This window comes from Scardinius erythrophthalmus (assembly GCF_964197995.2).
Source record: "Scardinius erythrophthalmus genome assembly, chromosome: 3".
NCBI lineage: Eukaryota > Metazoa > Chordata > Actinopteri > Cypriniformes > Leuciscidae > Scardinius > Scardinius erythrophthalmus.
Genome location: NC_138223.1, coordinates 19362906 through 19389329, shown reverse-complemented (window position 1 = coordinate 19389329; position 26424 = coordinate 19362906). Strand labels below are relative to the sequence as shown.

General features: G+C 37.3%; 1 protein-coding gene across 4 annotated transcripts; it reads left to right on the top strand.

The window, feature by feature from the left end:
* The first annotated feature begins 773 nt into the window (after window positions 1-773).
* Window positions 774-25511, top strand: arfip1 (ADP-ribosylation factor interacting protein 1 (arfaptin 1)). Of its 4 annotated transcripts, XM_081360333.1 has the most exons (10): window positions 774-1023; window positions 3054-3364; window positions 9008-9106; window positions 17776-17881; window positions 20591-20692; window positions 21747-21859; window positions 22253-22474; window positions 23356-23513; window positions 23618-23792; window positions 24590-25511. In XM_081360333.1, exons 2-10 carry the CDS (start codon window positions 3056-3058, stop codon window positions 24743-24745), a joined length of 1440 nt encoding a protein of 479 aa, XP_081216459.1. In that variant the 5' UTR covers window positions 774-1023; window positions 3054-3055; the 3' UTR covers window positions 24746-25511. The 4 variants fall into 4 exon arrangements, with proteins under 4 accessions (XP_081216459.1, XP_081216461.1, XP_081216462.1 ...); XM_081360335.1 differs by lacking the exon at window positions 3054-3364 and having other exon boundaries at window positions 821-1023; XM_081360334.1 differs by lacking the exon at window positions 20591-20692 and having other exon boundaries at window positions 836-1023; window positions 24590-25470.
* Window positions 25512-26424: the final 913 nt, after the last annotated feature.

The following is a 26424-nucleotide window of genomic DNA, read 5'->3' as shown; positions in this document are numbered from 1 at the left end:
GGGGGGGGTCTGCCCTAGCAATGTGGGCTGTTGTACACTACTAAAACATACATAATACATAGCCTACTATGCCACCTAGTGGCTGAAATTTTATGCGTACTTGCACTCAACATACTGTAGATATCCCACTCTAAAAATAAATAGGCTAATTTGATAAGAAAATTGTGTCCGTTTACCAAGGTAGAGCAGATTTTACAAGACACCCATTATTGTGATTTCCATGCTACGTTTTGGAATGATCCATGCAGCGGGGCCGCTAAGGGGTGAAAGTTAGGACGATCCTAAGGGCCCACGCACTTTTGGGGGCCCCAGAGATCGATTTTATTAATGGAATGAGTGCGGCAGGGGGCCTAACCTCATATTCTTTCATAGGGCCCAAAATTGCTGGTGGCGCCCCTGGATCCATGAGGAGACCACAAAAATGTTGTATACTAGTCATCGGTTTAACCACCACACAATTGTTTTGGACTAAATGTAAAGTCAGTATATTCAATGCATTTCTGAAGACAGACATAAAAAAAATGAAAATTATCTTAAGATTAAGTACTAAAATTATTAAAATACAAATTAAAGCTACATAGAAATATCAAAAACTAATAATAACAAAATTAAAACATTACATAAAAACATTAAAACATATACATTTAAAAATATATAATACGCATAAGCTCGTTTAAAATACGAATAAACAGCATATAAATAAAATAAAATGATAATAAATCAAATAATAAAATACGGTTCTGATTTATATTTGAGTTGTTTCTGTGGTTACTGTACGATGTTTATTGTTTGGTCGGTGTTGGCATTGTTATTTTGACCGCTAGGAGACAGACATGCTCTGGTTCCAGTATATCTACTGACACACACGTCCTCTTCCGGGTGTGTTTGAAAAGACTTTCACTGAGCTGTGGAGGGACTCTCTGTGTATCGAACGATACACCTAGCAACTCAAAGTCAAGCCAAGATTATTTTTATGAAACGAGCTGTGCAACAGGAAAGAGAACAGTTGTAATCCGTGTGCAGGTGAGTGCTGTTGAACAGAGTCAACTGTTGCATCGGTGCTCATGAATGTATGATGGCTGGCATGATGGCTTCAGTGTGCAGGGTTGATCCTCTGCCTCCTCTTCCATGGGGGGAAAAGTAACTTAAGGAAATTCAGCATACCAAACTGTCGACTTGTTTTATATTCGGTTCTAATCATTTCACGCCTTAGATGAGGAGGCGAAAAAACTGAATGTCAACTCTTCATATTCCTTATCATTCATATGTTCCTGATTAATGAAGGACGCATCGTTGATATAAAAGCGGTATAGAGAGTAAAAGGGCATGTTTATTGCGTTTTGTAACATGTAACTCGACTGAAGTGCTCCAGGCAAAGGAAGTAACTCAATAGCAACTTTGTGACGTGCGGGTGCAACAGTGAGAGATTGAATTCCAGGAAGGAATAAGACAATGCCATTAATTAAACAACACAACTTGTGTTCATAGAGGATGCTTTTAAATATACACCTTGTTTTGTTTTTGATTGTAAGTGTTGTGCTTGCCGTTGCTTAACATTGGAAAGTAGAAAATCGTTTACGTGTCCACGACGCGAAATAACGAATCCTACTATGGCAAAGGAATTGTTCATGAATATTAATAATGTCATGTGACTAGACGGTCCAATCAAGAGTTTAAACTAGCGTGACCTAAGTGAGATATTCCAGTGTGTGAGGCCTTCGCCGTAGTAGGTTTCTTAATTTCTTGTCCATCTTAATTTTTTTTTTTTTTTGAAGGAACAGTGGGCTTCTTCCTACAATTATCTGTGGCCTACTTTTACCCTTCTTCTATTAAAACTAAATAGATGCTTAAAAATTCTAAATATTTTATTTCAAACTCGGAATGAGTAAATTACACTTGTACAATTTTCTTGTACAAGGTATGAAAATTAACCATGATTTTATTATAGTAAAAGTGTAGTAACCATGTGTTTGGGCAAATTGATTACCATTTGTATAACCAGTTTTACCACAAAAAACCATGGTTAATCTTGGTTAGTGTACCCATGGTTTAACTATAGTAAGTATTGTTTTTTAGTTTTTATCTGTAGTAAAATCATGATTAATATATGTATGAATAGTTAACCAATCTTCAAAACTAGGACAGATTTGCATGGCAAGCAATACACATAAAATTGGACTTACTGTAAATGACTGGTGAGGCAGCATGATCATAGTATGAGGTTGCTTTTGGTATTGAATATAATTTGTATATTGTTTACTGGATATGAAAATATGTAGACAAGACATTAATAATTAAAGAACATTTGAGCCTTCCTTTGTAGAAAACATCACCATGTGTAACTGGAGCTTCATTATACAAACCTTTTACCCTATTTTCTAGGTTAACTCAACTCTTACTGATACATGTGCATCATGGGAGAGTCGATACTGATACATGTGCATCATGTATCCATGTCTGTGTGCACAGACATGGATACATAAATTTCAATATTCATTCAAATGCATAGCTTATCATAAAAGAGTTTGGCTAATTCTTCAGCCATCTTTTGTGAGTTTAGTTTTTATAATTTATAATTTAACTCTTCCCTTATTAAACTTAATATTTTGTATGTGAGTAGTGTAGATGTTGGATCTTAGTCACTAGTCACTGCTGTACAAAGTGCTGCAAATGTATAAAATGTCTTTTTAGGCCTGAATTTGCATTTCTTTGTGTAGTTTATAAGAAGGACTGTATTTGGCTTTCTGTCAAAAAAACATTATCTAAAAGTCAATTGAAACTATCATTCGACAGAAAGGTGGCGCATAGTGTATGTCGATTTACTAACCCATCTTTTGCCAGGTCTGAATTTTAGCCATCAACATTGGTTCTTGGTCATTGACCTGTAATAATTACAGGTGGTTTGTACTTAAAGTGGATGTTTGTTCCGTAATGTATAATGGCAGATCCCCTTCCTGAAACATCCGCCTCTGTGGAATTCTAACATTTTCTTGAATTCAGCACAACAAGGGAAAAAAACTTGGTCAGCTGCTCATATGTATGTTTACTTTCAGGAATGTCAGAAGCTAGTTTTGACTCGGAGAAGAATGCTTCACAGGATAATCAATTGGACCCTAAAGAACAGGGCCTCCAAAATACTGCTGAATCTCTGAGCCAATCAGAGGCCAGAAAAAACAGCCTGGATGAAACACACATGACTGAAATTGACATCAGTGAGAACAAGGAAGTTGGAAACCACAATAATACTCTTAGTAAGGATGGTGATGAAGATGAGGATTCTCAGGCCCACAGTAAAACTAGTGGAATCATTGAGGATAATCGTGATTCTGAAACGAGCAGTGTGGCGACAGAAGCTGAAGTGAAGGTGACTAATGATATTGTGAGACTTGTAGCTTGGCTTATGCTTAATCTCGCTCATACATGTTGCTATGATTTCAGGCATGAATGATTTTTCATAAGTGGGAAATATAAATATTATTTGAATCAGCCAAATTGTCTGTGATTTTAAAATAACTGGACTTTTGCCTGAATGTTACAGCATTATGAAGCATCTTTCTCTTGTTCTATTTCTTTGCGAGGTGTCCTTTATTCCTTTATATGGGTGATGGTGCTTTTTTTAATTTTTTATATATTCCTATTAACTATTCTGGTCAATTTTGTTTGGTCGTTGCTGTTATTATTGCATTTATTTAATGTACTATTTCATGCTCTTTAGTTTAGACTTTTTGAAAAATCAAATTCACCTGTGCATAAAATCATGCACTTTATTTCAACCAAAGTTTATATATATATATATATATATATATATATATGTATGTCCAGTGTCAGTGAACCGATCTGCTAGTACATTCCTCTAAAATGTAACCATACTAAATTTACAGTGGAAACCTAGCAGAGAGGTGGCATCAATACGGATCTTCTGAAAAAGTACAGCATCTCCGGTTCCAAAAAGAAGAAATTCATGTTTATTTGTCAGTTAAAGTCCGCCGGATGATGCAAAATGCTCCCAGGCTTTCGTGAAAACTACAGATTATACTTCCGCATATTTGTATCCCCGCCCATGGACAGTTCGATTTACAGAGGGTTATTAACAGAACAGTTATTATCGTACTTAGTCTACTCTTTAGACGGCATTATGGTAAAAATGAAACATTATGGCAACAGCTTTCTTACTTGTATATGACTGTCTTTTCTATGAAGGTTTGGCGGAACTGACAGAACAGCAGTTTCTTTCATTTTTGTCCCCTCTGTTTGGCCTAAAACATTGTGTTCATGGGCATCCAGTTTGAAATGTTGACTACAAACACTAAGGTTTTTCAGATTTTCCGTTGCATTGTTCTCTCCGTATTTATAATTTTTTGCTGCCTTTAGCCACAGCCTACAACATGCTGGATCCTTCATTGGAAACCAAAAGTAACTTTTTTTTTTTTTTTTTTTTTTTTTTTTTTTTTTTTGCAACTTTGCCTTGCAATTTAATACACATTTAGGGGGAGGGATTTATATTGAGGTTGAACAAAGCATATAAATGAAGTATACAGGTTGAGGAACCCGCTCTAGACTCCAGAGCGTTACCAGTCCTAATCCAATCAGCATAACTATTCAAACGCATATATGCTAATCCAAATTAGCCTAACTATTCAACGACTGGGGCTCGGGCTCCAAGAGCCATTAAAGACAAAAAGTTAGAGTCTGACTCACTTAACTTAGAATAGAAAAAAAACAGGTCTGGCAGGAATCTCTGGCTGGAAACTCAATAATCATCATTTATACATCAAATGCTACTACTAAACTTTCTCAATTTATATACTATTGTTGTGGAACCTAAATTAAACATTTAATAAATTTGTAAATGTAATACAGCAGCACGTAATCCCCAATCGCTCCCTGGGCGCCACAGCAAAAATGGCTGGCCACTGCTCTGTTTGTGTGTGTGTGTGTGTGTGTGTGTGTGCGTGCGTGCGTGCGTGCGTGCGTGCGTGCGTGCGTGCGCGGACATGTTTTTCTACACCGGTGGGGACTTAAACCTGAATGCACACAGACTCATGGGGACTCGTGTCACCGTGGGGACCTAAATTGAGGTCCCCATGGGTACAAAAGCTTATAAATCATACAGAATTAGTTTTTTTGAAAATGTAAAAATGCAGAATGTCTCCTGTGATGGGTAGGTTTAGGGATAGGGGCAGTGTAAGGGGATAGAATATACAGTGTGTGTGTGTGTGTGTGTGTGTGTGTGTGTGTGTGTGTGTGTGTGTGTGTGTGTGTGTGTGTGTGTGTGTGTACTACTCACTACTCCTAATGTACTAACTTAACTTGGATTGGTTAAACCCAGAGGACAAATTCCGAGGATGGGTTACTCTGCCTTCACGTCATGTCAGTTTTTTGTCTTTTGTCAGCTAGTCACATGCCTGATTACTGCACTTTATCTGTCAGCATGATTGAAATAGTCATTCAGCCTGTCCTGATAAGGAAATGTTAACTGACTCATTCTGATAACTGAAGGGTTTGCTTAAAAAAACCTATCTTTCGTTTTCTTCAAGCATTTATTAGACCTATGTTGCTTTCATGAAGAGAGCATGATAACAGCTCTGTCTTTAGAATGTCTGATCAGATTGCTGTTGTTTCTGTAGCTCTCTTTGTTAATGTCTCTAAGCAACTGAACTCTAGGGGACTCTTCTGCCGGGCTTGACCGAGGCACTGTTCATCAATGCTGCTTTAATCATCAAATCTGGTGACAAACTGTGCAGTGTTTGGAAATAAGGGCTTTTAAAATTGTGACTGCGAAAGACAATCCAGATTTGAATCGCTTGTAGAGTTGTTTAAAGAAACCAGTGAGAACCACAGTTGTCATTTGATTCATCTGAGAGAGTTTAGAGTCACTGTCCTCCTGGCATGATGGCATCAGGTGGCTTTGAAAGATTCATGCGCTGTTATTGGACACTGTGTGCTGTTTTCACTGGCCAGACAAACAAGCAATCGTTCTTTAAGATTCAAATCACTGAGCCTTTCCGCATAACACAAACCGTAATAGCCTTTTTTGTAGTTACTCATTAAACCACATGCAAGGACACTTTAACAATAATGGCATATTTAATTGCTTAAAGCCATAAATTGCAAAACCAAATAGTGACAGCAAGCTGTATTTTGCATTCGTAATTTGCTTTCATTTGCACATTGCATTTTAGCAGTTGACTGTATTTTATGACAATCAATGATCTAGCTGATGTGGGCTTTTAGGGAGGAAAGAAAGTGCACTGATCAATCGGAGCACCCTTAGGCCTAGTTTACACGTGGTATTAAGATGCGTTTTGAATTAGATCGGCTCACAAGTGGATTAGTTAGTTTTATTTAGAGTTGGACAAGGTAGAATATTCTAGAACAAAACCCTGCAATGTATCAAACATAACACATACTCAAGACAACCTTATGCACCTAGTTTAAAATAAATAAATAAAAAATAAAAAAATAACAGGTGGGGTCAAACAGATACACAGAAAAACCTGAAATACACCAGACATCATACATTCAAACCTGTAAGTTAGTTACAAAACAATTTAAGAGCACGTGGAATAAAGGAAAGTTCATGTCTTTTTGTTTTACTCCTGGGCCCAACAAATTCCCTGCGCTGCTGTAGTAGATAAGTACTGTGTAGGCGATGACGCTAAATATAGGTGTAAACAGGGTTTAAACTGTTGTGAGCTTGTCTACATTCCACCACTTCCAGAGGTAGTCGAAAATGCGTTAGACTGGATTGCTTACATATTGTAAATGCTCATGTGGCCGAATGTGTTTGAACAGACACAAAATACCGCCTACTCTCCCCCTACTGACCTAATGCATTAACGTTATACTAGCCAGAACGGATTTAAACTTTGTCGGCTGGAGACCAAAGTTTGGTTTGAAGATGAAAAACGTACCAAGCACCAAGCATGTTCTCTCACCATTCCGGATTTCTAACATGCACCCACCGCGTTCAGCGTGGGCTATCAGAGCAGAAATTGAAAGCTGCTGCTCTGTGTTTTTCCGGCATCTCCGGGCATGTTCATATGTAAAATGTGCAAGCTTATTTTGTCAATTAGATAGAAAGATCTGAAAAAACACATTCATTTAACAGCCCATAGACCCTCTCCTTGAAGAAATCAGGACAGAAGTGGTTGAAAGTGGACAAAAGAGACGTATTAAAACACCAGGTGTAAACAGGTTTGTGTGTCCCTCATCTACTTGTGATTCAATCGACCAAAACTCCTCTTAATAGCAGGTGTAAACGGGGCCTTAGTCTCCACTCTCACTCCTGCATCGTGTCCAGGGTCATTTGTCGGATCGGGTATGGTTGCTATAGTTCATGTATACCTGGATTGAGTGATCAGATTTTTGTGCGTTTCAAATGTGTCTTCTCGTTTTTTTTTTTCAGTAAAAGTGCATGAAGTGACCAAGTGTCCTTAAAAGCTCTTCTGTCTATCGTGTGTCATGTAAAAACAGCCCGTGGACTTACTGTAATGCAGTGAACTTCAGCTTTTATCAGAGCGTTTAAAGACTGTCCACAAAGCTCATCAGCAATCTTCTTAGCCACTTGGCACAACTTTCTAATGCAATGTCACTTAAGCTTTATCTTGTTAGTGAGTTTTCGCCTGCTATCTCTCTCACTTTCTCTCATCATTGTACAGAGTTCAGTCAGGTTAGATTTTATTTAGTCTATTTATTTATTTATTTGGTAAAACTTTACAATAAGGTTCCATTTGTTAACATTAGTTAACTTCATTAGTAGTTGATGTTCATTTCAACATTTACTAATACATTACCAAATACAAAAGTGTTGTCAGTTAATATTATTCAGTGGACCTGAGGCAACATGAACTAACAATGAACAGTAGTATTTTTATTAAATAACATTAACAAAGATTACTACTGTAACATGTATTGCCCATTGTTACTTAATGTTAGTTGATGCATTAACCAATGTTAACTAATGTAACCTTATTAGTGTTACCATTTATTTGTCGATTTTTATGTATTTTCTTCAAATACAATGAGTCCAAAGTTGTTGTTTTTCCCCTAAAGAAGTAAAAAATAAATTGTCCCTCACTTGCAGTCCCTCAAACTGAAAACAATGATCACCAGATGGCAGTGTAGTTAGACCTAGCTATTCTGCCTGTACCTGATGAATAAACGAATGAAGGAAGGAATCAAGCATTTATATAGTGCTATACTATGTACTACTGTACACCCAGATGTGCTTTACAATCAATGTCAGGGTTCTCTTCTCAACCACCACCAGTGTGTAGCATCCACTTGAATGACGTGACGGCAGCCACAGAACAACATATACATCTCCTATAGGTGGAGAGGAGATAAAGTGATCAAGCCAATTCAAAGGATGGGGATTATTAGGAGCCCATTATTGATCAGGGCCAATGGAGGGAATTTGGCCTGGACATCGGGGTTACACCCATACTCTTTACGAGAAGTGCCATGGGATTTTTAATGACCACAGACAGAGAGTCAAGAGTTTTAACATCTCATCCGAAGAACGGTGCTTGTTACAGTATAGTTTCCCCGTCACTATAGTGGAGCATTAGGACCCATACAGACCACTGGGTGAGCACCCTCTGCTGGCCTCACTAACACCTCTTCCAACAGCAACCTAGTTTTCCCAGGAGGTCTCCCATCCAGGTACTGACCAGACTCAAACCTGCTTGGCTTCAGTGGGCAACCAGTCTTGGGCTACAGGGTGATATGTCTGTGATTAGTTTCTTATTCACTAATAGTTATATTTCCCTGTAGTTGTTAAATAGTTATTTTCAAAGCAGCAGTTGACCTGATCCATTTTGTTATTTATAGCTGTATTTTCTTTGCTTATGGTGGTGCGGTTATAACTTCTCAAACCCCGACAAGCCCCTGTGCAAAGCTTTTCTGGTGGTGGAAGCGCTCTGCATGTGAACTCTCAGCTTAACCGCTTCAATGTTGTTTTTTATGTCCTAGTAATTGTGTGTCTGTGTAATGTGTATTGAAGGTGGCTATGGCAGAGGAGGCCCACAGAAGCCCAGCTGCGCAAATCTCAGTCACCAGAAACGGAGAAGCAGACAAAAGTCACGAGGAAGTGTTTCAGAGGGTAAGACATGCTGCCCAATAGCAATTTTTTTCAACTAACAATGGTGCCATTTGAACAGAATATTTGGAGATGAATGTTTCCAAGGTACTATGTAATGATGACACTTAATGAAAATTACTCAAGTTGTCTCATGACTGTACTTATGTTCCTAATTATTGGAAAGGATGAACAGACTATTATATTGTTACTTATAGATCAGCAGTAATAATAAATTATATATATATATATATATATATATAATATACAAGAACAAATGTTTCAAGTAGTTTCCCCAAATTTAACTGAAAAATGCAACTTTTAATGATTCTGCAGTCTCAAAATGATTTAACCCCCTGAATAGAATCCCTCAAATCAGCACAAATCTGCAAAACAGGGCTGCGTTCAGCCCCGACAAAACGTTGCACAACGTTTTTTAAACAGAAACGGTGATGCGTTGAACACACTGTTCTGATGACGCAAGAGTTGCAATTATGGCAGCTGAGAAGGCCATTCTTTGTGTTCTTTGTGAAGAATTTTCAGAGCCTGATGAAGTCGGTATAAATATGTTTAATACTACAAAATATGCCCGATGTTACAGTTACTGCACTTGCCGCCCAGAACAAAAGAGAACATCCCAATCGAGTGAAGGGATTGCTAAAACTGAAATGGAAGCACACATCTTGCCTAATTCAGACTAAAACACATCTATTTAGCCTCACATACTGACTTTATTTGTAGTTCATACTGTTTAAATACCCTGTATTTTCTTTCTCATTTTTAGGAAAAGCACCTAATTACCATTGTTTATTTCTATACCAAATGTCATACACTTGCAATGAAGCTAAAAATATAAACAACTACATCATTATGTTGATATCCTATAATTTTACAATAAAACTTACGACAAACATGTCTTCTAATATCCTCAGTTGTTGTGTATACCGAGCTGCATCGAACACATTTGTAAATTACTTTCCTTGAACCCATTGTGCGAGTTCACTTTAATACCGCGTGCTTTATATACATATTGCTGCTGATTGGACTGCAGTTCTGACCACACCCACCAAACAAGAGAAAACGTATCTCAAACCCCGGTGCACGCCGTTTCCAGGAAACATGACGTTCAACCCGGAAACCGTAGCAAAACGTTGCGCACCATTTTAAACTTGAACGTGCCCCTGGTCTTGTCTAAAGCACACCTTATGCAACTAATCAAGTGCTTCATTAGTTGCACCAGGTTTGCTTGAGTTAGAACACATGAAATATAAGGAACAAGATACTAAAAGATAACTGTCCCAGGTGGTTGCTGGCAGACAGATGAGGAAGACGTGATATCCAATTCAAAGTTTTATTTAACTAGAGAACAACAGACAGGTGAACAGAGAGCAACACACACTTAACATTGATGACACCAGACACTGAACTCAAACAGAACTGAACATATATATAGGTGTTAATGATGGTGACTGATGAGTTCACAGTTGAGTTGAACGTAATTAGTGTCCGTGACAACAAATGAGTGACGAAGGCAGGTGATGACCAAACATAACGAGTCCATGTGGTGTGAGAGTGTGACAGAACCGTGGTGACGAGGCAAAGAGGATGAGGAGATGGCAAAGGCTTGGCAAAATAGACAGCAGGCACAGTAGGAGGGGCTGATGGATTTCCATCCAGTCCACAGCCAGCGGAGTGCCCCATGGTGGCGTTGACTGGTGGCGGAATGTTGGTGAGGGCCACCATGGGGATCACTGGAGAGGATGGAGCCCACCGCGCAGCCGGTGAGCCGAGGTGGTGGAGAGATGGTGAAGATCTTGCAACGTGCTGTATCAAAACAAAAACAAACATTCCAGCCTGGAAACGCACATTTCAAAGTAAAATAACTGGCTGTAGAAGTGTTTTTCAGAGAAACGAGTATGTGAACTTAGCATGTTTCCTCAATATATGCAAACATATGGTATTTTTATGCTTTAGTAGAGTGAAAAAGTTACATACAGCACCTTTAAAGGAACAGTGGTTACACGACCTGGACGGGGCAGAAAAAGGAAGCTATCAATGGCTGCAATCAGATTTCTGAGAAGGCAGGTTAAGAAAAACGATCGTGCGACTGCAAAAGACCTGCAGTAAGACTTGGAGGCAACAGGCACTGAGGTTTCAGCTTGCACACTAGGGCGCATACTAAATGCATGTGGTTTCCATGCCAGAACTCCAAGACGTACACCACTACTGACCCAAAAGCACACGAAAAGTGCTCAAAATCATATAAATAAACCACAGAAGTTTTGGGACACTGTCCTGTGGAGCGATGAAACAACTGGATCTTTTCAGCCCTATGGATCAGCAGTATGTCTGGAGGAAGGAGAATGAAGCATATGCTGAAAATAACACCGTTAAGCATGGTGGTGGCTCTGTGATGCTCTGGGGCTGCTTTGCATCCTCTGGCACTGGAAACCTGCTGCGTTTGAAAGGCAAGATTGATTAATTGAAGTATCAGGAAATCCTAGGAAAAAACGTCATGCCGTCAGTGAGGAAGCTGAGGCTTGGACGTCATTGGATCTTCCAACAGGACAATGATCACATTCGCAAGCATACCTCAGGGGTATAAATCCACCAGGGCTTGATTGTAGAAGTAGTCCTGGAAGTTTTTAAAGTGGCATACCAGTCAACTGACTTGAATCCCCTAGAAAATCTCTAGTGAGATTTGAAGAAGTTGGTTGCAACACGCAAACCCAAGAATATTACTGAACTGGAGGCCATTGCTCATGAGAAATGGGCTAAGATTCCTCAGAAACGCTGGCAGAAGCTGGTGTGGTTATACATCTCGTTTGCAGCAGGTCATAACAGCAAAAGGGTATTCTACCAAGTACTAACGATGCTTGCCATGAAGGGCTTGAATAATTTTGAGATTGCAGAAGTCATTAAAAGTTGCATTTCCAGTTGAGTTTGGGGACACATTTGTTTTGTTGAGCTATTTCAATTACTTTTGTTTGATTTGTTCATTGCAAACAGCTGAAGGTCTGTACATTTTGCCAATCAACCATATTTGCAATGTGGGTTCAATAATTTAAATTACAACTATATAGGGTTTTTCCTACACTGAACTTTTGTCCTGCCAAAGCCTTATTTGATCAGTTATTGTGATTTATGAGTGATGTAGATGACTGTTGCACTTGTGACAGGGTGCATGTTAACTGAGATAGAGAACGAACAAAGAGCCTCTCCCTCCTGCGCGCACTTTCTGTCTTCAAACTAAGACAGAAATGGAAGACATAATTTATGTTGCACGTGGTGTATTCGGAGAATTTTTTCCTGAATTACCGTGAAAAAAAAAACGTTGCCTCTTCTCTGACAAGCATTCCACACATGCAGCTGACATAAGCCACACTTAAACGAAACTAAAAATAATCTTATTCAGTGATGAAGTGTTTTCAGTGTTGTCAAATCTTTTGTGATGTCCTAACAGCCGGGATTAGCACACAACGCATCTACATCCGCTAGTGTCCGATTTGCGACCTAATGACTCCTTTGAACCGATTCATTTTAATAAATGGTTAAAACAAGTGATCTGTCCAACACTGAACTCACGAGACATCACTCTCTGAATCGGGGTATAACAAATCATTTACTCAGAACACCTCTGAAATGAAAATGTAAGTGTGCTTACCTCATTCAGCAAAAGTGGTTTGTAAGATTTAGCCTTAATAATCCACAGCAATTTCAGGTTATTTATATTGACAATGTGTAGTAAATTACTCAAAATTATTTAGTTTAGACTGGAGTGAGGTGAAACCAGAAAAAAGCAAGTTGTTGTTAGCTAGCTGCTAATTTTATTATATTGTATATGGTAGAAAATTAGACTATTAGTTAAAATAAACTTTTTAATGCTACGTTTTAATATTAATATGATAATACAAAAATAATTATCAGGTCTAGCAAGGAAGGATCTTATCTTACAAAGCTATGAAAACCAGTGGTAAAATCACAGCTTTATTTGCAAAGAGGGCAAGAAAGGATGACTGATGGTGACAGGTATAGGTATCTGATAATTGCATAGCCTATAACAGCCACAGTCCGGAAGAAAATGAGGGGCCAAAAAACAAAAACAAAAAACAATGAGCAACCATGTGTAAACAATGAGGAACAAAAGAAACATACTTTGTTAAAGTCCAACTGAAATCAAAATTGACCCTATTTACTTTGTTAGCGCATATTTCTAGTCTTGTGGTGAAAAATGAATCCGTGCAAGTTAATACACAGAAAAAAATTGTTTGCCGTTGTAAGGCCATTGCACACTGACGCCGCCTTCACACTGGCAGTTTAAATCAGCTCCGTAATACGCAATACGCCCCCAGCGGACGTCGTACACAACGGTGAAAAGCGTCGGAAGCAATCTTCCTTCCGATATATGACATATATATATATATATATATATATATATATATATATATATATATATATATATATATATATATATATATATATATATATATATATATATATATATATATATATATATAATGTCATTATATAGATCAGTGGTCGGAAGCGAGTATATTTAAATATTGAATTATTTAATTGTATTAACTGCCCTAATAACGTTAAAACATCATGAAAATAAAAAAATGACATGACAACTAATCGTTATAAAATCATTATTTATTTTATTAAAAGTTAAGAATCCAGGTTTGTTTATCAGTACCATAGCAACGCTAACTTCCGTTGGGATTTTCGGATAGAAACCGTCCGTAGCCTTTCGCAAGAGTTAAATTTTTTGAACGCATCCGGATGGCCAACGGACACGATTTTTTTCGCACCGCACTCGTTCGCACCTGGTTCGGACCCATTCGCATGCGGTCTGCGAATCTCCATAAGAAAATGAATGACTTCCGGTCGTTTCGCTGCCGTATCGGAGCTGATTTCAACTGCCAGTGTGAAGGCGGCGTGAGTCCGAAATTCGCATCCGAAATTTTCGCACGTTAAAAAAAAAATTCGACCTCGCGTTATGTCAATCACGCTTGCACATTGTCTACGAAACTTTCGTCCGTAATAAAAAAATTCGGATCGGGTTCGATTTTCTGCGTTTTTCGCATCCACAGCCAGTATTTTGAGAGGTTTTTTGACAATTCAGAGCCACCGTACAAGCGAACGACAAAATCCAGCTGTTCGGTTCGCTTCCGCCGGCCGCGCGTGTGTGTGTCTCCATACCTAGACATATACTGTCAGTCTCTGTTCAGGATGGATTGGTTCACGGAAATTGGTGGTCTTCATTTTAATATGTGGCTCCAGTAAAAAAAAATCGTTTGCAAAGCATCAAACTGTTCCACTGACATTCTGAGGTAAATTTTGAATCGCTCGGGATAATTTCGCAACTCCTTGATAAGGAGGTGAAACTCTCCTTCCTCTCGGCGCAATCTCAGGATTGGATCATGGACCCAATATTTCCTCTTTCTTTTTTATCTTTTTAAGAAGAAAGAGGGCAACAAAATCATCCTCACTGCTTGACGAATCCATTTTGTATTTTTTGCGTTTTTTTCCGCAAAGTTTTAATAAATATGCATCGGACTCAGTGTGCAAGGTTTCTGTGCGTGACGAATTTTAAGGCTGACGAACACGAAAAAACGCATGCGAAAATTTCGGACTCCGTGTGCAATGGCCTGTAATCTTTAATCAAAGTCTGAAAAGTTACTTCCGGTCTGGAATGGCTGATGACGTAGGTTTGATGGCTTGGTTTGGGAAACGCTTAACCACTCCCCTCAAACCGTTAGTCTGCTATGAGCAAGAGATGGAGAGGAGGAGCGCTAGAGTAAAACCCTGCCCTCTGTTCAATATTCCGTTTCACAAATACGTCACAACACTGGAGAAAAGTCGTTTGCAACTTCCGGTTCACGCGGACTTTAAGAGATCATACATGTACATAGTGAGATATCAAAATAAGATAAGGAAAATCACAAACTGTTTCATTGCATTTATTTTACATTTATTGTCAGTATTGGGCTCGCACATCACGTGGGTAGGCTACTGCTTACTGTGTGTGGATGACCATGTCCGTCAGCCACCACCGAAGACCACACTGCTCTATTATATATATATATATATATATATATATTAGTTAGGGGTTAACAGTTTAGGACCCAAGGACCGTTTGTTTGAAAGAAGACCCGGAGTCAGAATTATTATAATAAATTGAAGAAAAGTTTTACTGAAGTTAGTTTGCAGTTTCATCAGTAGAAGTCACCTTCTAGACTCACACAGGAGTTCATAGGTCACCTCCTTCACAGTTACAAAGATCACAGCAGTTATACCCTACACCAATGTCTGAGCTACGTCCTTGCTTCAGGTTTCTGATTGGCTAAGAAATAGATAAACAGTACTTTTCCACACATATACAAATAGACTGAATCATATCGCCATTGATTATGCAGCTGACACTCGGACCCTGAAGTTAGGCACGTCAAGACCTTCCAGTTTTCAGACTTGGGTTGCTGGGCGCCAACATGTCCAGTCAACAACTCAGTCAATCTCCAATAATGCCAGTGGTTCCGTCTGTAACCAAGAAGACTAAAACACACCGGCACACTGCTTTTCCAAGGTTGGATTTGGCCAGGCTCTAACTATAAACGAGAGTCCTCTAAAAACATCAAGATAATGCGTTCTTTCTCTCAAGGAGAGCTACACTTTAGTCTAACTGGAAAGTAAGGCTTTAACAAAGAAATGGTCTCTTAAACTATTGTCTTCAATGACCCCAATATGTTTTAACGTTTAAACATATGTTAAACACAAAAAAAGTCCCTATTTCATTTCTGGAAGCCAGCTAAATAAGCATGCACTGTTACTGCATTCAGATATCAAATACAGACTACAGAATACATGAAAAAAAACATTTCAGTAATCACACTGGTAACTTCTGTAACAAAGTAAAATCTCCAGAGAAGTCATTCAACTCATTTGACATTTAGAAGGAAAAATATTGATTAATTCCTTGATTATAATCACTCATTACATATACATTTAAGCGGCAGTGGATTCCAATCCATATTATTTTATTATTATTTTTTACAAATCAATGCAGCACTGCTCTGATTCTATAACCAACCAATGCACAGGGTTTGAACCATAGTTGCTATTATTGTATGTTATGGATTATGTTGGTTTGCCCAGCCCCACCTTCAGTTTCATGTATCCGGGTTGGATTTACTTTGAGCTTGACTTCTTTTTATTAGCTTCATAAAAGTGTGCCAACATCCAAGCCAGCCAGAGAGCTCATGGTTGAGTATTTAACTAAATGTGTGTCATGTCTATGGCAACAGTCTATATGCTAGGCATTCTTCACATTAAACAGAAGAATTAGACAACATGAATCAACAGGCATCTCTAAAAGCACAGTCATGGCCAAAAGTTTTGGCAGTGACAAATTTGTGTTTTGCACAGTTTGCTTCAGTTGTTGCTGTGGTTTTGTTTCACATTGTTTCTAGATTATTGTGCAGAGTGATTAGATGCATTTTAAATAATTGCAAAAACTTCATTGGTCAAAAAATGTTGCTTTATCACTACCCAAATAATGCTGCTTCTTTTTGGCCCTAGCACGAAATGAGCAGCTAACATTATATTACTAATCATATCATCAGCACATGGGAAAGTGTGAACAAGTACTAGTCAGGTGAAATCACATATCATTCTGATTGGATTATATAAATGATTGTTATAAAGGAGGGAAGAAGTGTTTCCAATCATCGTGTTCTTGTGTTGGCTATGGTTACCTCCAAAAAAAGACGTTTAACCATCATCGCATGCATAAAAAATGCCTCACACCTTTGCACCTGAAAGAACCATTTACCTGATCAAGACCTTGCATCTGAAAACACTAAGGCAAATACTTTTCAAATAACGGCCTGGTGTAAAGAGGGGCAGCAAAGAAGCCACTTCTCTCCAAGAAAAAAATCAAGGACAGACTGAAATTCTGCAGAATTACAAGGATTGGAACTTGGAAGTTTTTTTTTTTTCTGATGACGCCCCCTTCCAACTGTTGAAAAATTAATTGTCTGGAGAAGAATAGGTGAACGCTTCCTGTCCTGTGTCATGCCAGCAGTGAAGCATCCTGAAATAATGGTACCTGTTTAAACGTTTCACACAAGAAATTTTAAAGATGCCTTGCACCGCTTTTAACCCTGTGTTATAAAAATGCATTATTTTAAATTCATTAAATATTCATGTACTTTGTACAGTCACAGAAGCTTTCACAAATGCACAATGTATTTAGTTTCAGTGTCTGAGGAAATAAAGAGCATTTTGACGTAAAGGAGAGAACCCATAATATTTTTTTTATACTTTTGTACATACAGGGTGACTTAAAACACACAGAGCAGATTTACTTGGCCACGGTGACACTGATAATATGCCCATTGTATTTGTGTAATTTGTTATTGACCTCATACATCTGCAAATAAGAACGTTAACCCTGAGTTTACGGAGTTTTGACTATTTTAAGAGTGATGTTTTTGTTTGTTTTTTAGCATGAAATTGACAAAATTATTCAGTTTTGAAATTAAGTAACTTAAAATTTTGGCGGCTAAAAATCAGATGGAAAAATGGGAGAAAACACAGTATACTCGGGAAATGCTTTGTTGTGATATCTTTCTTGAGTGTCATTCATTTATATTCTTGTTTGTTGTTCTCTTTCTTTTATTTCTCTCAAGGATCTGCCACATAATATCTCCTCTGGAACAATCATGTCACACTCCCACAATTCAAATGAAAACTATGCAATGACCGAGGGAGTGGTCCAAGTGGGCCCATTCACAGGTATAACACTAAGCATGCATTGGACATGAATATTATTTTGCATTTGTTCTTCACACAAATACAAACAATGACTCAGCATGCTACAGCTGACTAGTTTGTTTGCGCACAAACGAATGTGCTTACATAAGATTACATACAGATTGGCAATTCGCTCAGAGATGGACAAAATGTTAATCATTTAAAAACACTTCCTCTCATTGTATTAAATGAGATCAAGCTGGATAGAGCGTTATTCTTCAGTCATTAGGTTCAATATCTTCTCACTATCCAGTTCGTCTATTTTAAACCCACATTTGTTTGTCTGTGTTTCTCTTTGTGTGTGTTGTGGAGAGAGGGAGAATTTGAATTTGAAAAGAAAAGTATCCCCGTCTCATTACAGTGTTGTCTGTGATCTTTTTTTTTTTTTCAATCTGCTTTCCCCTTTCATTATTTCATGCTCATTTACTATGTGAATTAATTTGTAGGACAGAAACCTGGCAACCTGTCATTAGCTGGGTGTAATTGCGGACCACCCTGTTTTATTATTTCCCTTGTCACTTGTTAGCTTAGTAAGCTATGGAGCTTGTTTCATCTCCTTGCTGCAGTATCACCTACTGGCAATGAAATCAATTTGAAATATTTTATTAAAAGGGGCCATATTGTAAATTTTTGTATTATTTCAGATTTTCCCCTGATGTTGATACCGTACTTTTAAGACGTCCATATGTAAACAAGTCCTGTTATGATTGGAATCTCCGACTGTTCATGTTGCTGAAATCAAAATAGTAATTTCTGTGTACACAATAGTGCTGAACGATTAATTGCATGATGACGCTGCGTGTTTTAAAAACACCCTTATTCTGCTTGCTTCCAAATCCCCTCACACACGTACACACGCACACCACTCGAACCTTCCATAAAATAGTCTTTCATAAAGTTCGGAAAAGTTGAAGCGAATTACAGGGACATTTAAAAGGCTTCATTGCACAGGAAATGCAAGCTTTGCTTGATGTTACTCGCAGTGCGCGGTATCGCCCGCGGCCCGCCGGTATTTTACTTACAAATGCTCTACGAAGGTCTTTTGGAATGCAGTGGGTCTTACAGAGTAAAATACGAAACTCACTGACAGAAGGCTGCTTCAACTTCAAATACTTAGGCGTGCTTTGTGAAGAGCGCTCGTGCATGCGGCTGTGAGCGACTCGTCTCCGTGGTTAAATGTAGCTACTTGCATCTGAAAATGCTTTTATGACGCAAAATTAATGTTAAAGCTCTTGAATGGAAAATCTTTGGATAGCCTACTCTTAAATACTGAAAGCACTCCTTTTTTATTGCTTGTAATGTTTTTTGTACCTCTTTTTTTATTCACTTGTTTTTGTTTTGAAGCTATATTAGTTGATATAGCCTTAGCCTATTTAAAATTCTTAACATGCAATTGTTTTAATAAAAAAATGTAATGTGTAATTGTTTTTTAAAGTACTTATAATTTTAAGCATGACTGGGTGTTAACAACATTTTCGACCGATTGAGAGAGGAAATACTGCAGTAGATTGACTTAGAATGCCCTATTGTACTGGCATGAGTAAATATTTTAGAAAAATCCACACTAGTATTAAAAAGGTTTGTAAAGTTTACAAAGAGGTGCCAGCAGGAGGCGCTTTAGGAGCAGCAGAAATGGCGGTTTCCCTGGTAACTTCTGTACACAAAGCAGCACAGCGCTCATAAATGCTGCTTTATCTAAAAAGATAAAGAAAGATTAAATGAAAATAACATTTACACTTTTCTAAAGACAGTCAGCTCCCTTCAAAGATACATTCATATAAAAAACCTGCGCCGCGTTTTTACTTTGAAATGTGCAGTGCTCATGTTTATTCAACGATGTCAAAGCCTTATGTAAAAATCTATTTGTGGCGGGCAGTGTTGATATTGTGAACCAGTGTTTGGGAAACACTGTAATATAATTTGACAGCTATCAATTATAGTTTAACCTATCCATCTTCACCGTCACACTTAGTAACACGTACAGCTGTGCCCTCACCACAGTGCAACAGTGAAAAGGGAACCCTCTCAAACAGTGTCACGCCGTGCCGCGTTCCCAACATTGTTTAAGCGACATACTCTTTTTGGTATTCCGGCTTATTAAATTTTAATATCATAAAGAAAATAAACACCGGTATTCGGTATGAACCGGTATACCGCCCAGCACTAAGTATGAGTATAAGAGGGACCTCGATGCTGTGGCTCCACCTCAGGATCAATAGTGGGTAGACATTTTTCTACAATGGAAGGAAGTGGAGATGCACTGTCCATCTTTTTTACAGTCTATGGTTTAGGTGTTGATTTAAATTTTCTATAGCATTTCTCAGGAATTGCTTACTGTACCTTTAATGCATCATTCCTGAATAAAGGCATTATTCTTTCAAAATAAAAAAATAAATAAAAAAAATGAACTGACCCTAAACTTTTGGTAGTGTAAATGTGGGTAGTCAATTTAATGCGCTAGTAGTTTTGATACTATTACCACGCTCTGGTTTACCTGTTTTGCAGCATACTTTCCATAAACAACAAGGCCCAACAATCAATACTTTCTTTTTTCTTATTAATTAATTAATTAATCAATTAATTAATTAATTTTTTGATAGATGGACATTTACCCCTCTGTGGCTGTATTTTACCAATAGTTTTTCAGACTCGGTGTATAAATGATAAAAATTAATCACTGACCATTTTTAGAGTCGCCATTCCAGGCCACCACACCTACAGTTGTCCCCAGTCCTGCAGCAGCCAGCCGGCTAGCTCGCAGCATCAGCGATAGTCAGGTGGAGACACACAAAGGTACCACATACTGTAACAGACGATGTCACGCATGAATCTGCGTTCCTTAATCTCTCCCTTACTAACGCCGCACTGTCCGTTTCAGATTATACCATCATAAAGACTTTATTCTAGTAGATTCCAGTGATGTCTGTTGAAATGTTCAATCTTCAAGAGACATAAAATTGACATCACTTCCTGCTTTTGATGTGTCTCGCAGCATTCATTAGATTGGCAGTGTTTAAATTTATGATGGTGTTCTTTCAAACTCTGTGATCTCCAGGCCTGTTCTCTTCCTTATTGTTGCTTCCCTCTTTAATAACTTGAAGTCTGGGCTCATTTATTCGTGTTGGCTGACCATCCTGTAACCTTTTGCCTTCCTGACTGATCGCAAAAGATAAAGACCGTTTCTCATCAATAATTTACTATTTTTCCCCTTTCAGGACTTTGTTAATGCAAAACAATGCACTGCTTTTGTCAATTGTCACTGTCTCTGCCACCTTCTGACTCTTTTTCAACTACAGTATGCTTAGTCTAGTATTAGTCTTGTTTTAGCAGTTTTTTTTGTAATATTTATATGCTATTTTAGTTTTCAATTAATATTTAGAATTAGCATTTATTTAAATTTTTTTCACTTTTCACTTTAATTTTAGCTTAATTTAGTAATTGTATTTTTTCAAAATTGCTATTGCCATTTTTAAAACTTTTTTTAATTTCTTAATGGTTTTATTTATTTGTATTTCAGCTTTAGTTTGTTTTATATCCGCTAAACTCTAATTTCCATTTAGTTTAGGGTTTTCATCCTAATATTTATATTTAATTTTATTTCAGCCTTATTTCAAGTAACAAAAATGATTCTTTATTACTTTTAGTTTGTTTTAGTTAACGATAATTGTTATAATTATCTTGAATGCGGAGTTTTCTCTACAGACTTTTGATTGACTTGATTCGGCCAATCACTCGTGACATATTTTGGGTTTAATAATTTTTGCCAGTGAGTCACAATAAGAGTAGAGGGGTAATAACATACTGTTCAGTAGTCACTGTCACTAAACAGATGTCATTCTGTCATTAGGTGATTTGAGAGAGCAGCAGATGGGAGGAGCAGTGGTCCTTGCCGATGACATGAAGAGTCCTGCCATAGAGAAACTGGAGCTGGTGAGGAAGTGGAGCATCAACACTTACAAAGTGAGTGATTCCTGCCATGCTGGTTATGAAGGTATCAGTGTTCAGGAAAAAATGTCTCAAGCATCCATGTGTCAAAAAAGGCTGGGTTTGAGGCACTTGGATTATTTTTGTGAAATAGAAATGTAGTGCATAGCTCTTTAGAGTTGTGGTCTGTATGGAGTTGAAAGAATGTGTGATAGAAGTTTAATCCAACTTGTGGCAATTTCTGCAGTCCTGCTCCCCACTATTCTCACCATCATTTTCTGTCCTCTCTATGTTATTATTAAAAAAATAATAAGGGTTTCTGCATCTCCCCTGTGCCCAGCCTTGTAAATACATTTTTTTTTTTTCATCTTAAAGGGTCTAAGATGAAAAAAAATAGATTTATTTTAGATTTTTTTTGTATCCCTACAGTGCACTAAGCAAATTCTGTCAGAGAAGTTAGGTCGCGGCTCCCGTACGGTTGATCTGGAGCTGGAGGCTCAGATCGAGGTTCTTCGTGAAAACAAACGCAAGTACGAGCATGTTGTCAAACTGGCGCAGACGCTGTGCACTCAGCTGGCGCAGATGCTGCAGACGCAAAGACAGCTAGGTGATGCGTTCGCTGACCTAAGTCTCAAGACACCCGAACTACATGTAAGTATAAAAACTCTTGCATCTAATGTCATATCTGCTACAGCCTCTTGGATTTTAAATAAAATCAGTTTTATTATAGTTTTTTAGTTGTTCTAATTAAGTACTTTTTGCTATATAAATTTGGTTGTACAACATAAACACATTTTAACCATGTTCTCACACTTGGATTTCTGTCAGTGGTCTCAAAACCAATAATCTCAAATATTCTACAAAATTCTTGTTTGTTTTTAAATGGTAAAACAGTACTTTTGAAATAATACAAGTAAAAAAACAGTAGTGCTTACTTTCAGGTTGTCAAACTTAGTGCATATCCTTAGGTCATGTGATAAAAACTGTGATTACTCTGGTTAATACAAAGAGAATACATGTTCTCAGCAAACCACACTATTATTATTATTTATAGTCTGTGTGTGTCTATATGAGATAAATGAAATATACCAATAGAAAATAGCCATCAAACAATCATTTCATAATTGTGACATTTGGTTTGAATCACCATAATACGACTCAAATGCATCTGGGAAGACTACGTCGATTTTCAGCTTTTATTGGTAAAGAAAATTGCAATTCTGACAGTATAACTGGATGCCTTCCTAAGGTATCATTTATTCATGGACTGTTTTGGATACACTTTGGCAATGCTTTTTCCAGAACCACCACAAATACTAAATACTTTATGACTGGACTATAACCAGAAAGTGCATTGGTTTCTTGGGGAGTACCATTTTAATTGAATTACTTCATTTTCAGAGAGGGGACCGTTTCATTGTTTTATTTGTGGTGTTTCACTGTCTAGCTGTCTATTTTTGTGCATTTGTGTTTTATTGGAGACAAATATGCATTTCATCTCAGTGTGTTTTATTTATTGAATTGTATTTCAGGAGGAATTTGGCTACAATGCTGAAACCCAAAAACTCCTGGCGAAAAATGGAGAAACCCTGTTAGGAGCTATCAACTTCTTCATTGCCAGTGTTAAAACTCTAGTGGATAAAACTATAGAGGACACCTTGATCAACATTAAGCAATATGAAGCAGCAAGGTCTGAATATATCTTTATAAACCACTGTATGCTACTTTTATATAATATATATACCTGTAGAGCAAAACATCCTCATTCTGTAAGGCATGTGCTTTTTTTGGTAGGATTGAATATGATGCATATCGCACAGATTTAGAGGAGCTCAATCTGGGTCCACGGGACGCCAACACACTCCCCAAGATTGAGCTGTCTCAGCAACAGTTCCAGATCCACCGTGAAAAATATGAAAAGATGCGCAATGACGTCTCGGTCAAACTTAAGTTTCTGGAGGAAAACAAGGTAGGTGAAATGTAGCTTTTGAAATCAGCTGCTTTTGTATATCTTAATAGTCTATAATAAAATGAAGTGTCAAAGTTAATATGGTGGCTATTCAGTATTTGTTTGGTGCTTTTTTGTACTATATTGACCAAATTGAAAGTTCCATATAAATTGCCATTTGTATGACAAAACGTAATTGCTGAAATAATGAGTTTTTCCTAACACTGCTACTAGACCTTCTAGGTAGTAGCAGGTTTTATAGTATTATTCTGTACCTACAGTGCTAATGTTAGCAAAGTTCAATGTCTTTGTATTTAAATCTTCTCCTTGTAAATGTGATGCTGATGTTTGTGATCTTAAAAAACTAACCAACTCTGAAACAACCTTCATTTTTGGCTGATCTAACTAAACTCTCTTGTTTTTCAACCTTTCTTGTTCACTTGGAAACAGCGTATCACATTACAGAAATAAAATATGTTGCAAAGGCCATTTCAAGTTGACTAATATATCCTGTTGGAAAAGATGAACTCAAACTGATTAAGGCATCTTTTTTATTCAGTTGCTGTAAGATAAACACAAAAATGGCTTGTTAGCGCTGTGGTTGTCTAGGCTACTCCAAATTTGCCAGGCATATTTTAGGAAATAATCAGTTAGAAAATGTGGGGTCATTTCAGTAAATATTTTCCAATACATTGTTGAAATATAATTGAAATAGTTGATATGTCTCTTGAATTCTCTTTTATACTGATGATTCTTTGAGTTCTGAATTACATTCTCAAGGTGTGAGTCACTGAGAGTTTTCCTTCCCCTTTCCTCAGGTGAAAGTTTTACACAACCAGCTGATTCTCTTCCATAACGCCATCGCAGCGTACTTCGCAGGCAACCAACAGCAGCTGGAACAAACCCTTAAACAGTTCCACATCAAACTAAAGTTACCAGGAGGAGAAACCCCCTCTTGGCTGGAGGAGCACTGATTGAGTCAGCATTCCTGAAATATGTGCACTCCTAAAAGAGACCAAATCCAAAAAAAAAAAAAAAAAAAAAAAAAAAAAAAAGTTTCTATCACTCCTTTCCCTTTTTACTCCTTTCAGGACACTAAATCCTGTCAATAAATGTCTAAAACAGGAAACTGTTTGATAAAAGAGAGAAATATTTAGCCCCTCTCTTTATCCTTGTTATGTCTGACTTAACACTTGAAGTTTAGTTTTTAAAATGAATGCTTTTTCTTTTGTCAGAGAGTTTGCACTCTCTTGCACAACAACAACAACAACAACAACAATCTTGTTGTTTTTGAATCAAGTTACCAGCACTTTATAGTATACAAAAATACAGACAACTTAACAGGAAGCAGAAAGAAATGAAGCACCATATGTATGTTGTAAAGCCTTTAAAGTAGTTTTTCCACAAAGATGATTCAAAATCAAATTGATCTTGAAATAAAAAACATTACCAATCTGAGACATAATTCTAGACCTCACTTGTGTCCACCTCTCCTAACTCTTATGTAACTGCATTGTTATATTGTCATCAAGAACAATGGCATAGATTTCCACACTTCTGCCTTCAAGGGCATGTTCAACTGAAAGGTTGGGCATTTTAGTTTTGCTATGATGCATTTACTGTTCTCACAATTAAAATTAAAAAGGGCAGGATAACAGGACGTTATAAATGCTCAATCTTTGGCTTTTTATCTTTAAAGTTTACTAAAAAAATTAAAGGGAATCTTGTAGATTCCATGGGAAGGGGATGGAGCTTCATTTCTGACTTGATGTGCCTTGCTCTTTGTCAATCATCAATTTTAATCATCTTCAGTGTTGTCAGGGGTTGTGAAAAACAAATGTACTCCCATTGCTATCCTACAGACTATAGAATGGACCAATAAACACAGCCATATGTGCAGCCCTGGATAATCACATATGCATACACGTAGACCAGCAACCTTTACTTAACTTGACATTTACAATCTGTGATATCTTTCTTTTTTCTTTTGTTTCAATTTTAAACAATCTCTCCTTGCATTCCGTTTCTTTAATAACTAAGCCGGGAGACTATTTTGTACAAAATGTAAACCAAATTAATTTGACATGAAATACCATGTCAGCTGCCTCAGCTGTTTATATCTGTTTTGGTTTTGTTGTTCTGTCTCTGCGCAACTTTTTAAAATATATATATATATATATATATATATATATATACATGTTAAAGGAAGAAGAGATTTTCTAAAGCATTCACTTCTGATTATTGTAGTAAGGGTCCAATAAATGTAACTCTGTAAATGCAAAAGTATAACGTTTGGTCAAATTAAATGAACCCAGTACCAACTCGGATGCTAACCTGGAAATTCTGCCATAGCAGTATGTAGGTGGGGAGGGGACACATTTATATATTTGTAAAATCGTGTATTTTACTTTGGGTATAAAGAATTTTGCTGTGTGCTTTTTTGAGGATTTGTTGATAAATAATGGACTGGGTGTTTAAGGGCAAAAAAGACTGAAGTACTGAATGTTGAATTATGGGAGACAATAAAATTCTTAATTCTTATGTATAATTCTCTTTTTTTATTCACATTTATTAAATACTTTCAGTGATAATTTATGCTTTTTATCATATTTACACCTGACACCCTTTCTGGTTATGAATTAAAGCATTATTT